General features: G+C 54.6%; 1 protein-coding gene across 4 annotated transcripts in view; it reads left to right on the top strand.

The window, feature by feature from the left end:
* Nucleotides 1-540: 540 nt before the first annotated feature.
* The window catches only part of EDA (ectodysplasin A), a 64,286-nt gene continuing 49,145 nt past the window's right edge, over nucleotides 541-15,681 (top strand). For 2 of the 4 annotated variants that reach the window (XM_063423003.1, XM_063423000.1), the window contains exon 1: nucleotides 542-931. In XM_063423003.1, the coding sequence (XP_063279073.1) occupies nucleotides 656-931 (276 nt within the window). In that variant the 5' untranslated portion in view covers nucleotides 542-655. Of the gene's footprint in view, nucleotides 932-15,681 lie in introns of all 4 variants that reach the window. The other 2 variants (XM_063423002.1, XM_063423001.1) reach the window with 2 other exon arrangements.

The raw sequence follows: 15,681 nt of genomic DNA, 5'->3' as shown, positions 1-15,681 counted from the left end.
AACCTTTTAGAAGCCGGAGAAGGCAGCGACAGCTGCCCCCAAACACTCACACACCCCTGGGCGCCCGTGCTCGGCCGTGTCCCCCGGCACAGCGGTGGCAACGCTGCCCATGCGCGGGGATCGGTGGCGTTTGTATCTGTTCCCAGGAATCCTCCGCCGGCTGCGGAGACAGCGGTCACCGGGACCGGGTCCTTCCATATTAGCACTGGGATAAAGATGGGGATGTCGACTGGGATCAGGACCGGGACTGGGACTGGGATCGGAGGTGGGAACGGGCCCTCCTGCACCGCACTGGGCACGGGCCCACCCATCACCGCTCCTGCCCATAGCCGGACAGGGATCGGGATGGGGACCGGGATCGGGCCCGCAGCGGGGCGCGGCTCCAGCCCCGGCTGACCCCGCCCATTCCTTTGCATATCCCCGCCCCGCCGTTGCCCAGGCCCCGCCCCCGGCCGGACGCTGAGGCGGTGCTGCCCCTGCCGAGCCCCGCCCCTCGCCCCAGTCCCCGCCCCCCTGGCGGCCCGGCCCCGCCCCGCGGGCTGGGCCCCGCCCCCTGGCGGGGCGCTGGCGGCCCGGCCGCGCAGCCCGCGGTGCCCGGCGCGCCCCGGGAGCAGCAGCGCTGGGGCCGCTCCGCGCCGCTCCGCCCGAGCGCACCATGGGCGCGGAGAGCAGGGCGGCGGCGCCGGCTCCCCGCGGCTGCGCCTGCGGCGGTGGCGGCAGCTGGCGGCTCTTCCTCGGCTTCTTCGCGCTGTCGCTGGCGCTGCACGTCCTGACGCTGGGCTGTTACCTGGAGCTGCGCTCCGAGCTCCGCCGCGACCGCGGCCCGCAGCCCGCGGCCCCGCCGCGCCGGGACGGGACGGCGGCAGCGCCCGGAGCTCCGGCCGGGGGCCGCCCGCAGCGCGCGGCCGAGGGCGCGGAGCGGCGCCAGCAGGTGGGTCCGGCGGGGGCGGGGGGACCGCGGGGGCTCCGCGCTGCTCGGGGCCATCCCCGGCTCCGTCCCCGCGCTCGGGTGCCGCGCCCCGGGGCGCTCCGGGACGGCCCCGCGGGGGAGTTTGGTGAGAAGAGGGAGGAGAGCCCCGAACTCGCGGTGCGGCGCTGAAGTGCGAGGGGAGCTCGTCTGGGCTGGGGGTGACGGGCTGCGGGGCCGCCTGTGTTCCACCTGCTGCTCGCCGTCTTCCTGTCGCGACAGACCCGCCGTGTGTCCCGACAGCCCGGCCTTGGCCAGCGGCGGCGGCTGTGCCCTGCCCCTTGCGGGGTCCCCCCGGGCGCGGGGTGCTGCTGCCGGGGAGCCCCGCACGGCTCGGCCCCGCACCCGCCGTGCGCGCTGGGTCCCGGTCCCGCCCGGCCTCCGCTGGCTCCCCTCCCTCCTCCTGCGCTGCGTTCGTGATTCCACTTCTCCCCCAGCCCAGGTGCATCATCTTTTGGGTGATGCCGCGGTGTCCCCCCCGCAGCAGCTGCTCAGCCTGTGCAGGACAGGTGGGCAGCAGCCTCCCGGTTGTCCCCGCCGATGTCCCCAGGAGGGACATCGATGGCCCCTGGAGGGGTCGCCTGTCCCGAGAGCCTCTGGGAGAGCCGGAGCGGAGCTGGGGCCTCCGCTCGCAAACTTAGCTCATTTTTTCCAGGCACGAAACCTCGCTACGAGCAGGATAAGCTGGAGGAAGGAGTTTCCTCCCCTCCGAGCCTCCCGAGCGGATGGCCCGCTCCCCCAAGGTGCCGGGTGGCTTTGCCGCGGAGTCGCAGCGGGGTTTCGGGGGGAGATGCCAAGCCCTGCCTCGGCACCCGGGCGGTCCTCGCCTTGCTGGTTATCAATGTGTGGGGGGAAGGACAAAAATAGCTTTGATAAAGCGGCGAGTTTGGAACTCTTCCTCCCACTTGGCAGCGGCAGCCGTTCCGCCGCGCCGGCCTCGGCTGCCCCCGGGAAAGCTGGGCTTGTGCTTCCTTCGCTGCCTTCATCCCGCAGCTTCCCATAACAAATCCCAATCCAGCGTTGAACTGGAGGGAAGCCGAGCTCCCAGCTCATCGCTCTGCTCTCTCCCCTCGCTGCCCCTCCAGCAGTGTCAACACAGAGTGAGCCGGAGCATCTGATGTCGTGCTGCGATTCCTGGGTTGCCTTGCAATAGCGCACGGCTGGAGTGCCTTTGGTGTTATCGTGCTGGATCTGTTTAGTCTTTCGAGCTCTTCTTTCCAGCGAGTGTATAATGAAGTACCAGGGCACATACTTGAGGCATTCATAAATTACAGCGTTAGATAATTTGTCTCTGGATGCGGACGGAGCTCCAAGCGTCGCTCGCGGCAGCTGACGGACTCCAGATAAGGTAACGCTAATTATTTATTTCTTTATTCTACATCTGGCCTGTCAGGCTTGAGATGAAGTATTCTTTCGGGCACATGGAAGCAGTTGTGTTGGAGAGAAAGGTTGCTGGTAGTAGGGACACAGGGAAGGAAGGCTGAGCATCCCAAGCCGCTCCGGTTGGGAACGGCTGCCGTGACAACATGTGATTAATGGGATTTGTAGTGGTGCTGCTCACCCATTTCTCACTGATTTTTCTGCCTTGAGTCGATGTGCAGCTAAAAACAAGCACTTTGGGTGTCCTGGGGTGCTATGAGTGCATTCCTTCAGTGATTAAAGCAGTGAAATGAGGGGTATGCAAACAGCTTTATTTACAAAGTTATTGTCCAGCTTTGGGGTATGTGGGGGTTCCTAGCAGCTCTTCCGAGCTGCGCTGCTGATAAACCCAAAGTGCGATCCCATACATGTGATGCTTGCAAAATTTGGGCTGGGATTACTAAACAACTCAAGAGACGTGCTCAATGACATTTCTCTCCTGTGGACCATGGTCAGAGTCAGGGTTTGTTTGGGGGGTACCAATGAGCACAGTGCCGTGAGCCCTCAGATGTCCTGCAGCTGCTGAGTGTCCTCAGTGAAGAGACCGAATGCTGTGTGTGTTGTGATTATACAGACTGACTTAAACCCAAAAGATACTCCCCTTCCTGACCCTTTCTTCTTTACTTTTAAATTGTTTTATTTCCCCCCTCCTCCTGACCTGAGGCAGGAGGAAGAGGAGTGCGGGGGGAAGGATGGGGAGCGATGGTCAGCGCTGAGATTTTGGCTGAAACCTCACCTGGCTGCGTGCCAGAAATGACCTCATGACAGGAGTGAGATTTGGCAGCTCGATAACGCCCCGCTTCCCTATCTCACAGGGTATCCAAATATGTAACTCATTTGGGATAGAAGGGCAGATTTTCATGGCAGAGGTTGAGGCATTGTAGTTCCACATCTTTGTCCCAGAACCCGCCGGGTGTTGCATCACCGCGTTGGCTGCGAGATGAGGAGTTTGTTAGAGCTGCTTTAATTCGTTGACTCTTCAGTGGCTCGGAGGTGTGAGAGAGGATTTGGGGGGATAGTGGAGCCTTGGCTGATGGTATACAATTCAAATAATCCCTCCAGATGGGTGTGCTGTGGGATGGGAGAGGGATTCAGTCAGGCAGGCTCCGCTCGTGGAGATCCACATCAGGGCACTGTGTCCCTTTAGAGGATTTTGTGCCTAAAGCGAATCGTATTTTGCTGTCAGAAAATCATCCTTGCAATATTTGAGCTGGGCAGAGCATCATTCCTGTGCCTTTTCTTCAACCAAATCCATGTCCTGCCACATTTCTGCCAAAACTTGTCTTTTGACCAATGCTGGGTGAAATGTGTGCCCTAAGAGTGTCCCACGATGGGGATAGAAACTGCCGAAGTCTGGGAATGGGACCAAATGCTATCGGTTTTGTTGAACTAACTGTGGAGGCGCTTGCAGCTGGTGGGGGGAGGGAGGGGAGGTGCTGAGTCATCCAAAAAAATGTGCGGAGCAGCAATTTGCTTACTGGCATTTCACCCTCCCGGTGCCAAGGTGTCTGATCTCAGTCTCCATTTCTCACCTTTTTCACAGGGGATGTTCCTACTTTGGAGCATTGCCAGGTCGGCATTCCTGACCTTGGCGTTGCTTTCATAGAATCATGGAATAGTTTGGGCTAGAAGGGACCTTAAAGCTCATCCAGTCCCACTCCCTGCCACGGGCAGGGACACCTTCCACTATTCCAGGTTGCTCCAAGTCCCATCGAACCTGGCCTTGGACACTTCCAGGGATCCAGGGGCAGCCACAGCTTCTCTGGGCAACCTGTGCCAGGGCCTCCCCACCATCACAGCGAGGAAATTCTTCTTTCTTTTCCCTCACCAGTGTAAAATTGCAGTTATTTCCCCCCTTTTTTTTTTGTGAATTCTGGCTCCAGAGTAAGAGGCAGCTCTTGATGTGAGTGGCACAAAGGCTCTAAAGGTGTCAAAGCTGCTCCAGGGACTCCTCCCACCCTGAGCATACCTGTAGCTCATCCATGCATCCTCATCCCTGCGTCTGGTTCCTGCATCCCAGCTGAAACCTGCCCAACGTGCTGAAAGCTTTGAGCAGGGCTCCTGTTGGAAATGCTTCTCCAGCCTCCTCTGGAAGCAGCCTCAGCACGAATTCTGTGGACTCAGACCTTTAAATCCCTGCTCAGGGCCTGTGTTGGGATTTCACGGCTCTGGTCCCAGGTTAGGGAAAGGCTAGGTGTGTGCAGAGGGAAGATGGCGATTTGGGATGTGCCCCCACAGTGGGTTTTCCCTCAGATTCCGCTTTACGGTCCTGGTTGTAGCTGGAAGAAGCTCTCAGAGGGCAATAAAGGGAGCTCTGTGGCAAATGTCAGGCTCTGGTTACCTTCACTCACAACTCGAATTCTCGTATTCCTGCTGCTGTGCCTATGAATATTCCATGCAAAATCTGGCCTCAATCCAGAACTACTCCTGTTGAGATGCTGCAGAGTGGCAGGAGCATGGCAGTGGCTGTGGGATGTGTTGCATCCTTGGGCAAATTAAATACAGTGTGAACTCTTCCCACAGGCTGGAGGTTCATCCCTGTGTGTCCTGTGGGGTGAATTCCTGGTGTGAGGAGAAATTCCTTTGGCTCTGTGGGAGTAGCCCAGCTGGTCCTTGGGAATTGTGGAATCACAGAAGGGTTTGGGGAGGAAGGGATCTCTCAAGGGCTGCCAAGTCTATACTCTCTGCCACAGGCAGGGACACCTTCCACTCAATCAGGACCTTCCCTGATTGTCCTTATTCCCAGATTTACGGTGCTGGAAGGGTGCTTTTCCTTCTGCTCCCCCAATCCCCCCGGCCTCCTCCACAACTGAGTCGGGGTTTAATTTCTGTTCTCTGCTCACTCCATGAAGGAGAAAAACTGTGACTTTGTGTGAGGACCAGGATGTTTTATCAGCATTTACCGAGTTCCTTGATGGAGAATGTTGTTGCCAGAATAAGCATTTGACTGACCCATGACCAATTTGCAGGTTTTTTCCACAATTTTTTGATGAGTTCCCTGTCAAATCCTTGAACTTCGGCTTTTAACAGTATTCCAAAGTTATCATCCCCTTAACCCCAGAGCAAATAGTGCTGTATCAACCCCATATTATTTTAACCTTTTAACATTATTTTTCTTACCGCATAATAACATAAATCTTCCCTGGTCTCCCATACACATGTAGTGTCTTGTAATGCTAATTAAACTGCACACCAGCCTAATTTTGCTCTCAGACTAATCCAATATATTTTTCTTGACTGGAAGCCAAACCCTGAGAGCTTCGGAGCATGCGGAGCTCTCATTCCAGTCTTATTATATGTTAATGGCTTTATATTTTAATATCTTTCAACACTTGGGGAGGATGTTATTTTTAGAGGTGTCTGGCTGCAGAAGGTACCGGTCTGTGAGGGGTTTGGGGGATGTGAAGCACTGAGTAAACTCCATGCAGGGAGTAAGTGGGAAGTGTATCCCTCAAGAAGTGTAATCTGTCATGGATCCATTGTGCACAATCATGGAATCACAGGGAGGTTTGATGTGATTTTACCGTGGTTAAGTGGGAGATTTGGATGCAATTTTACCGTGGTTAAGTGCCTTTATGGGGCGGTTGCAGTGGTAAGTGCTCTCTCGTTAAACTCTGGGTTTGTGTGCTAATGGTGCCAATGCCAGTCTGGCCTGGATGCTACTACAGCAGGAATAATCACTCCCAGATGGGTGTGGATGGAAAGAGCTCTTTTCCTAATCCCAAATGAAACACTGTTATAAGTGCAAAGTCCTAATGATGCAGGACTCCATTGATGGGGTGCCAGGCCTGTAACACCTTCCAAATGGAATTGCAGGTATCTTCCTGCCAGGCTGCACCTCAGCTCCGGGGATGGAGCTGGGATGCACTCCTTTTGGATGGTTCTTGCAGTAGAATCCCAGAATCTGCTGAATTGCAAGGATCCCATCAGGATCGAGGTTCACTGCATGGCGCAGGGTTGAGTTGTGTGGCTTTGCAGCTGCAGGCATTGTGTGACACGAGGTGGCATCATGTGGTGAGGGTTTGTGTCCATGGGGAGGGTTTGTGTGGTGTGGGGATGGTGTGAGGGTCCATGTCCATGGGGAGGGTCTGTGTTCCCTGGTGTCAGGGTCCATGTCCATGGGGAGGGTCTGTGTTCCCTGGTGTCAGGGTCCATGTCCATGGGGAGGGTCTGTGTTCCCTGGTGTGAGGGTCCATGTCCATGGGGAGGGTCTGTGTTCCCTGGTGTCAGGGTCCATGTCCATGGGGAGGGTCTGTGTTCCCTGGTGTGAGGGTCCATGTCCATGGGGAGGGTCTGTGTTCCCTGGTGTCAGGGTCCATGTCCATGGGGGGGGTCTGTGTTCCCTGGTGTGAGGGTCCATGTCCATGGGGAAGGTCTGTGTTCCCTGGTGTCAGGGTCCATGTCCATTAGAGGGTCTGTGTTCCCTGGTGTGAGGGTCCATGTCCATGGGGAGGGTCTGTGTTCCCTGGTGTGAGGGTCCATGTCCATGGGGAGGGTCTGTGTTCCCTGGTGTCAGGGTCCATGTCCATGGGGGGGGTCTGTGTTCCATGTAATGAAGATCCATGTCCATGGGGAGGGTCTGTGTTCCCTGGTGTGAGGGTCCATGTCCATGGGGAGGGTCTGTGTTCCCTGGTGTGAGGGTCCATGTCCATGGGGAGGGTCTGTGTTCCCTGGTGTCAGGGTCCATGTCCATGGGGAGGATCTGTGTTCCCTGGTGTGAGGGTCCATGTCCATGGGGAGGGTCTGTGTTCCCTGGTGTGAGGGTCCATGTCCATGGGGAGGGTCTGTGTTCCCTGGTGTCAGGGTCCATGTCCATGGGGAGGGTCTGTGTTCCCTGGTGTCAGGGTCCATGTCCATGGGGAGGGTCTGTGTTCCCTGGTGTGAGGGTCCATGTCCATGGGGAGGGTCTGTGTTCCCTGGTGTCAGGGTCCATGTCCATGGGGGGGGTCTGTGTTCCCTGGTGTGAGGGTCCATGTCCATGGGGAAGGTCTGTGTTCCCTGGTGTCAGGGTCCATGTCCATTAGAGGGTCTGTGTTCCCTGGTGTGAGGGTCCATGTCCATGGGGAGGGTCTGTGTTCCCTGGTGTGAGGGTCCATGTCCATGGGGAGGGTCTGTGTTCCCTGGTGTCAGGGTCCATGTCCATGGGGGGGGTCTGTGTTCCATGTAATGAAGATCCATGTCCATGGGGAGGGTCTGTGTTCCCTGGTGTGAGGGTCCATGTCCATGGGGAGGGTCTGTGTTCCCTGGTGTGAGGGTCCATGTCCATGGGGAGGGTCTGTGTTCCCTGGTGTCAGGGTCCATGTCCATGGGGAGGATCTGTGTTCCCTGGTGTGAGGGTCCATGTCCATGGGGAGGGTCTGTGTTCCCTGGTGTGAGGGTCCATGTCCATGGGGAGGGTCTGTGTTCCCTGGTGTCAGGGTCCATGTCCATGGGGAGGGTCTGTGTTCCCTGGTGTGAGGGTCCATGTCCATGGGGAGGGTCTGTGTTCCCTGGTGTCAGGGTCCATGTCCATGGGGGGGGTCTGTGTTCCCTGGTGTGAGGGTCCATGTCCATGGGGAAGGTCTGTGTTCCCTGGTGTCAGGGTCCATGTCCATTAGAGGGTCTGTGTTCCCTGGTGTCAGGGTCCATGTCCATGGGGAGGGTCTGTGTTCCCTGGTGTCAGGGTCCATGTCCATGGGGAGGGTCTGTGTTCCATGTAATGAAGATCCATGTCCATGGGGAGGGTCTGTGTTCCCTGGTGTCAGGGTCCATGTCCATGGGGAGGGTCTGTGTTCCCTGGTGTGAGGGTCCATGTCCATGGGGAGGGTCTGTGTTCCCTGGTGTCAGGGTCCATGTCCATGGGGAGGGTCTGTGTTCCCTGGTGTCAGGGTCCATGTCCATGGGGAGGGTCTGTGTTCCATGTAATGAAGATCCAAGTCCATGGGGAGGGTCTGTGTTCCCTGGTGTCAGGGTCCATGTCCATGGGGAGGATCTGTGTTCCCTGGTGTGAGGGTCCATGTCCTTGGGGAGGGTCTGTGTTCCCTGGTGTCAGGGTCCATGTCCATGGGGAGGGTCTGTGTTCCCTGGTGTGAGGGTCCATGTCCATGGGGAGGGTCTGTGTTCCCTGGTGTCAGGGTCCATGTCCATGGGGGGGGTCTGTGTTCCCTGGTGTCAGGGTCCATGTCCATGGGGAGGATCTGTGTTCCCTGGTGTCAGGGTCCATGTCCATGGGGAGGGTCTGTGTTCCCTGGTGTGAGGGTCCATGTCCATGGGGAGGATCTGTGTTCCCTGGTGTCAGGGTCCATGTCCATGGGGGGGGTCTGTGTTCCCTGGTGTCAGGGTCCATGTCCATGGGGAGGATCTGTGTTCCCTGGTGTCAGGGTCCATGTCCATGGGGAGGGTCTGTGTTCCCTGGTGTGAGGGTCCATGTCCATGGGGAGGATCTGTGTTCCCTGGTGTCAGGGTCCATGTCCATGGGGGGGGTCTGTGTTCCCTGGTGTCAGGGTCCATGTCCATGGGGAGGATCTGTGTTCCCTGGTGTCAGGGTCCATGTCCATGGGGAGGGTCTGTGTTCCCTGGTGTGAGGGTCCATGTCCATGGGGAGGGTCTGTGTTCCATGTAATGAAGATCCAAGTCCATGGGGAGGGTCTGTGTTCCCTGGTGTGAGGGTCCATGTCCATGGGGAGGATCTGTGTTCCCTGGTGTCAGGGTCCATGTCCATGGGGAGGGTCTGTGTTCCCTGGTGTGAGGGTCCATGTCCATGGGGAGGATCTGTGTTCCCTGGTGTGAGGGTCCATGTCCATGGGGAGGGTCTGTGTTCCCTGGTGTCAGGGTCCATGTCCATGGGGGGGGTCTGTGTTCCCTGGTGTGAGGGTCCATGTCCATGGGGAGGATCTGTGTTCCCTGGTGTCAGGGTCCATGTCCATGGGGAGGGTCTGTGTTCCCTGGTGTGAGGGTCCATGTCCATGGGGAGGGTCTGTGTTCCATGTAATGAAGATCCAAGTCCATGGGGAGGGTCTGTGTTCCCTGGTGTGAGGGTCCATGTCCATGGGGAGGATCTGTGTTCCCTGGTGTCAGGGTCCATGTCCATGGGGAGGGTCTGTGTTCCCTGGTGTGAGGGTCCATGTCCATGGGGAGGATCTGTGTTCCCTGGTGTCAGGGTCCATGTCCATGGGGAGGGTCCGTGTTCATGGCTTTGCCATGGCGGGAGCCGCTGGCTCGGTGGCCTTGTGGCAGTGGCTCTTGTGTGACGTGCCCTTACCGTGGTGGACGGGGAAGGGTTGTTTGTGCTGCACGCGGCAGTGGTCACTGCGTGGTGTGACAGGACAGTGGCCACAATGGCTGAAGCTGCTCCCGGGAGGGAGGAGCAGAGGACTGGGGAAGAGTTGCCTCCTGCCAGAGCTGCCTCTCGCATGGCTCTTGGGAGCTCAGAGCCCTCCTGGCTCCCCTCCTGGGCAGTGCCGGTGCCCCGGGGGTTAAATCCCATCCCTGTGTGACAACAGGGTTAAATCCCCGTGCCGGGCCAGCGGGGTGCTGTCCCTGAGTGCTGCCTTTGTCCTTTAATCCCTCTTTGCAATTCCTGTCACCTCTGGGCTTTCAGCCTCTCCGGAGACACAAAGCACTCGGAGGGGGAGACAGGGAAGGTGGTCCCTGAGCTGGCGCTGGAAGTCAAATCCACCTGGGAGCAGGTACAGGCTCTGTGGCTGTAAATTATGTGTAGGTGGGAGGGTAGGGGAGGTGCTGTGTCGGACAGACCCCATTGTGCTGCCTAATCCCAGAATCTCACCATGGTTTGGGTGGGAAGGGACCTTAAAGCTTGGCCCATTCCATTCCCTGCCATGGGCAGGGACTCCTTCCAGTATCCCAAATTGCTCCAGCCTGGTCTTGGACACTTCCAGGGATGGAGCAGCTGCAGCTTCTCAGGATATCTTCCCAGCTGTATCTTCTCCCTTTTTGATTTCTTATTTTAACTGGATAATGCTGACATTCCTTCCCAGAGAGTTGAGAGGATCAGAGTGCCCTGTCCAGAAAAAAAAATTAAATACAAGTCTTTGAATCTCATTCTTATTTGATAATAATATTTACATTTTCTAAAAATAACCAAATCTTTGTATTCTTTCTTACGTTTTCTGATCCATGAGGTGGCAGTGGCTTTCCCTGGTTTTCCCAGGGATGTGGGGCAGGTACTAGTGGCCTAAACAGACCTCTGTGATCCTTCCAGTCTTCCCCACGTGCCGGGCTCAGCGAAATTAATCCAGGAAATCATTTCGGAGCAATCATTTCCTTCAACTTTGCAAACAAGTTGCCAAGCTACTGGTTCTCTTAACCAGCACTTTATTCTAATTTCCCATGGGATAGGAAAATAGGATAAGGCATTTAAAGCTGGCAGCTGGAACCCTTGCCAACCCAAGAGGATAGAACAGTTCAGACTCAAAAATGGGGGCTTTATTTTAATTTTTTATTGCAGTTGCTGCTGTTCCTGGGGCTGCAGGAAGGCTCCTTCTGGAAAAATTGAATTCTCATGTTTTCCCATAAAACATAACCTATGGCAGAAAAAGGGGATCAGACAAGGAATCACTGGATGTGCAGCTGATGAGGTGCATTTCGAGAGCAGGATGAAGAGTCGAGTCGGGTTTTCTACTGCAGCTGTTTGTATCTTTTGAGTGATAATGAACTCAGTGAGTAGTTGGCTGCCTTGAGGCTGTGGATGAGCTTGTTGGTGCTTGCTGTGTCTGTCTGGGGTGTTAACTCTTGCTGGGAAGCAGGGAGATCCCAGACAAAGGTGAGGGAAGCCCATCAGGAATTACCTCCTCCCGCCCTCAGAGTAAATTCTGGCAAATTTGTAAGGTCAAAAGGAAATTTTTTTTTCCTAGAGAGGCAGGAAGGCAAAATTTAAAGCCTGTAATTGTCCATTTTAAAGGAATATTAAATCTTCTTTAGAGCAATTTCTTTATTGCCGACTTGGGGCTTTTGCCTGTTGTTGACAAGAGTTGTTTTGGCTCAGAACACAGCTCCTGCAGAGATTGCTGGACTGTGCAGGACTTGATGGTGAAAGGAAAATGGGCTTAAACTAAGAGGGTTGATTAAGATTGGATATTGGGAAGAAATTCTTCCCTGTGAGGGTGATGAGGCCCTGGCACAGGTTCTGTGGCTGTTCCACCCCCAGGAAGTGTCCAGGGCCAGGTTGGGTGGGGCTTGGAGCAATCTGGAATAGGGGAAGGTGTCCCTGCCCATGGCAGGGGATGGAATGGGATGGGCTTTAAGGTCCGTTCCCACCCAAACTATCCTGTTCTTCATTCTCTGGAAAGGGAATGTGTGCAGGAAAAGTCCTTGAACTGAAGGCTTCAGCTGAGCCTTGGGAGCTCAGCAATTATCCTGGCCCAGCTGAGCTTTGCCTCCATGTCTGGTGAGATGCTGAAACCAAGGAGAAAACTCAGCCTTTTGCTGGCAGGGTGGATTTTTCTTAGGAGATGGGAGAGCCTCCATGCTCAGCACCTGCAGGAATGCTGTCTGGTGTAATCCCTGGATCCCCTGGACTCTGGGCTCAGCCCAGTACGTCTCCCCAGTCCCCATGGGCTGGTCCTTATTTCAGGCTAAGCACCAGCAGCAGAGGAGCAGGAGAATCTCTGTGCCACTGCCCGGGATGCTGGGAGCCAGCACTTCCTAATAAAAGCAAGATTTGACTCCAAACACAGATGCTCTGCGGGTCATTCACACTCGCCTGTGTGGCTGCAGGGCTTGGAGAATTCCAGATGTGCTGTGTTGGTGTCCTGGTTGGGATGGAGCTGCAGGAGGAGCTCTGGGAAGTTGAGGTCTTCAAGTGTTAAATCCCAAGTGCTGCTCCCGGCGTCTGGCACACGTTTCCAACAACAGCCTGGATTTGCCAAGGAAAATGACGCTGGATGCAGCAAAAGAGCTGTCAACTCTTTCCTCCCTATGCTGCCGGGCAGCTTTTCTCCTGCTTTCCGGAATAACTAGGCTGTTTGGAAGTGATACGGAATTTGGGGTTCTCAGGGATGCTTTCATCCCCTTGCCTCCATCCTCACCCCATTCTAGACAGCAGCACTTCACACCAGGGCTGTGCGGTCCCTCTGGAATCCCACTTCTGAGGTGAGGGCTGGGGGTCACGTTAAGCTGAGAATAACTCAAGTTCTCCTCTGGCCCCTAAATGTTGGACCAGGGGGATTTTGGCTGGAACGTTAAAGAACTTGTTCGTAAAAGAGGCTTTTTGAGGCTAGTTTTGCGCAGGTGGGTTCAGGAGAAGACCCCCAGGGACCCCTGGACTGGTGTGCCTCCCACTCACTGACCCAGTAGCTTCTCTGTTGGGTCCTTCTGACTAAAAACTCTTTTTTTCCCATCTCTGAAGATGCTGAAACCCCAATTTATAAATGACTACTCTGCTAGCGATGGTTCATAGGGTGTTTGGGGCAACTATCCTTCAGTCATATCCCTATGAAGATCCTGTGTGGCTTCAAGCTGCGTCAGGTACTGAAGGAGTTAAAAATTCCTGCTGCTGGTGCACATGAGCAGCGCCAGGTATCTCGCAGGGGATCCAAGTTTGCTTTCTGAAATCTGGCAAATAGCAAAAATTTTGATGTCTGTGAACAGCAATCACACCCCAAGGCGATGACGGCTGACAGGGAAGGGCTCCTGACATATTTACTGAGCAATTTTCTTATCATGAAGTGCTTAAAAAGCCCAAACCTGGAGAACAATAGCAACAAAAACCCCACTGCAGGGTTTGTCAGCAGATGCAGCTTGGAGATAACAAATGATTTTTGCTTTTTGTTTGACTCCTTGGCCATTTAGGGGTTAATTGGAGCGAGGCCAAGTGTGGTGAGATAGTGCCTGAATCAGTTTTAAAAACACTGGGATTGGAAGGGTTTTAACTTCTAACTTTTGTGAGGCTCTTAGAGGCTGGTGAAGAGGTGGCTTAGAAACAACTAAAGGAAAACATTTGGGTTGGGCAATAAAAATTGGCTTTGGAAGGGGCAGCCCTTCCTGAGACCCCAAAAGTCATCTCAGCCCTCACCCCAGCTGGGCTTCCCCTTGTGCTGGGACTGGATTGGTCTGAAGTATTATTAAATGGGAATAAATGTTCCTGTGCGGGTGTTGTCATGTGTTCATCCACCAGTCCCTCTGTCCTAGTTGTTGTGTGTGTTTGGAGAATGAAGCAAAACTGCATTTGTGAGAAACCAGGGGGAGTTTGACACGAAAAATCAGGAATAAAGTTGTAATGTTGGTTCTGATCCAGCTGCTGCCCTTGATTTCACTCTGATAGAGAAAGGCACTGGCCTGAAACTGGTCCAGAGGGTTGTCCAGGATGCTCTGTGAACACTGGCATGAGGAATTCTGAGCAATAAAACTTTGGAAGTGTGGCCTTCGAGGGCTATTGTGGAAGGAAGGGCATAAGAAACATGACACTGGGATTGTGATTCCTGGCAGGAATGCTTTGCAATGGGGAAATTTCAGTTTGGTTTGTGTTGCTTACATGCCTTTCTTCTTGCTGAAGGGCAAATGACAGTGTCAGCATTAAATGTGAGGAGCTGACATCTTCCCATGAAATATGCCCGCCGTTCCTAGAACAGAGCTGGAATTACTGCTGCTCCAGAAATCTGCCTTCCCTGGATTTTACTTTTGGTCTTACCCCGAAAGGGACCCGACTGAAATGTTCCTGCTGATAAAGAGGTTGATTGTGGGGGGAATTGTGCTCCGGGGGGAGGTCTGAGAGCGGGAGGAGCCGTGGCTGAGCTGGATGTCCCTGTGTCCCTTTTGGCCCCTGGGCTCTCGTGTCAGGATGCGTCAGCCTGACGGGCGCCTGAGATGGAACAAAACCCAGGGCAATTGCTTGGATGTTTGGGGTTTTTTTTAAGGCCACTTCTCTGGGTTTGGAGATCTTGAACTTCTGTGGGGAAAATTTATGGCAGTTTAGAGATGGAAGAGATTGGCCATGTTCTCTGTGATGCCCTGATGGTCCCGTGTCCCCGGCAGCTTCTGTTGTGGTGACTTTTAGGTTGGTTGGTTCAGCTGGGCTTGGTTCAGCCAGGGCTGCACACCACAGAGTGAGTGATTGAGGGAGCTCTGTTGACTGGGGGCCAGCAGAGATGAGTGTGGCAGCTGGAGCTGCAGGAGGATGAGGAGTCACTCAATTTATCTTTATATCCAGTGGATTGTGCCGCTCGTTTCAGAGATCAGGAATTGCTCATTGTGCTGGGCTGAGTTTGGTCCTCTCGTGGGTTTTTCCACCAAGATCTGCCAGGGTTGGTGTCCATGGGGAAGAGGAACCTCTCAGGCTGTTCAGGAGGTGCCGACTGCCGCATCTGCAGAAGATCAGCAGGGTTGGGCTTTGTTGGCCAGGAGGCTTTAAGGGACACCTTGCGTGGAAAGGGCTGTCCAGCCCTAGCACAGGAGTGGTGGAGTCCCCATCCCTGAAGCTGGATGTGTCACTTGGGGACATGGCCAATGGTGGCCTTGGCAGTGCTGGAGAACTCCAGTCTCAGAGGGCTTTTCTAACCTCACTAATTCCATGATTTTTCTCGGGCTGTTACTATCATTGCTCAGTGCTGACATGCTCAGATTGGAAGAACTGGGGTTATTTCATAAAGGATCCTTTTCCTTCTTTCCCTCTGAAATTTCCACATCAGAACCATTTGCACATAAATAAAGCAGAATTTTTGGCCAGCTCTTGTACACACACCTGTGCACTCCCATCACCCACCAGGAAATTGCTGCCCTGAAATGCTGCTCCTAAAATATTTGCAGAGAAATGTTTCGAGAAAGCTGAAAATTACTATTTTGAGATTTCTCACGTGGTTGGTTGTGAATTAAGGCTGCAAAAAGAGGTTCTTCAAGCAAATGAACTGCTCTTAGAAGAAGTGGGGTGGGTCAAGATGGGACCACCCCCTTCCCGTGGGCAGGAACACCTTTCACTATCCCAGGTTGCTCCAGCCTGGCCTTGGACCTTTCCAGAGATGGGGCAACCACAGCTTCTTCCATAAAATGATGGAAAACACTGGGCTGGAGGGGCTCTGATGAATATAGGGTTATTTAATACATAGGATGATTTAATTTCTGTTTCAGTAGCTGTATTTACCATCGGGGGCTGGGGTCAGCTGGGGTGAGGGAGGAGGATGGAGGGGATGAGGCAGTGAGTCCCTGCTCCAGCAAGTCAGGATTTCCAGTAGGAGAATGCCCTTGGAAGAGTGTGTGTTTGTGCCCACAGCCATTAAGCTCCATAATCTTGGTGTCTGTATCGACTTACAAATGAAAGCTTGCAGTAATTTGGAGCAGCATTTGAATTGTGAGTGGTAGTGATG

Source organism: Prinia subflava, chromosome Z (genome assembly GCF_021018805.1).
Source record: "Prinia subflava isolate CZ2003 ecotype Zambia chromosome Z, Cam_Psub_1.2, whole genome shotgun sequence".
Classification (NCBI taxonomy): domain Eukaryota; kingdom Metazoa; phylum Chordata; class Aves; order Passeriformes; family Cisticolidae; genus Prinia; species Prinia subflava.
The sequence above is the reverse complement of the archived record's forward strand: the minus strand, read 5'-3'. Positions and strand labels throughout refer to the sequence as shown.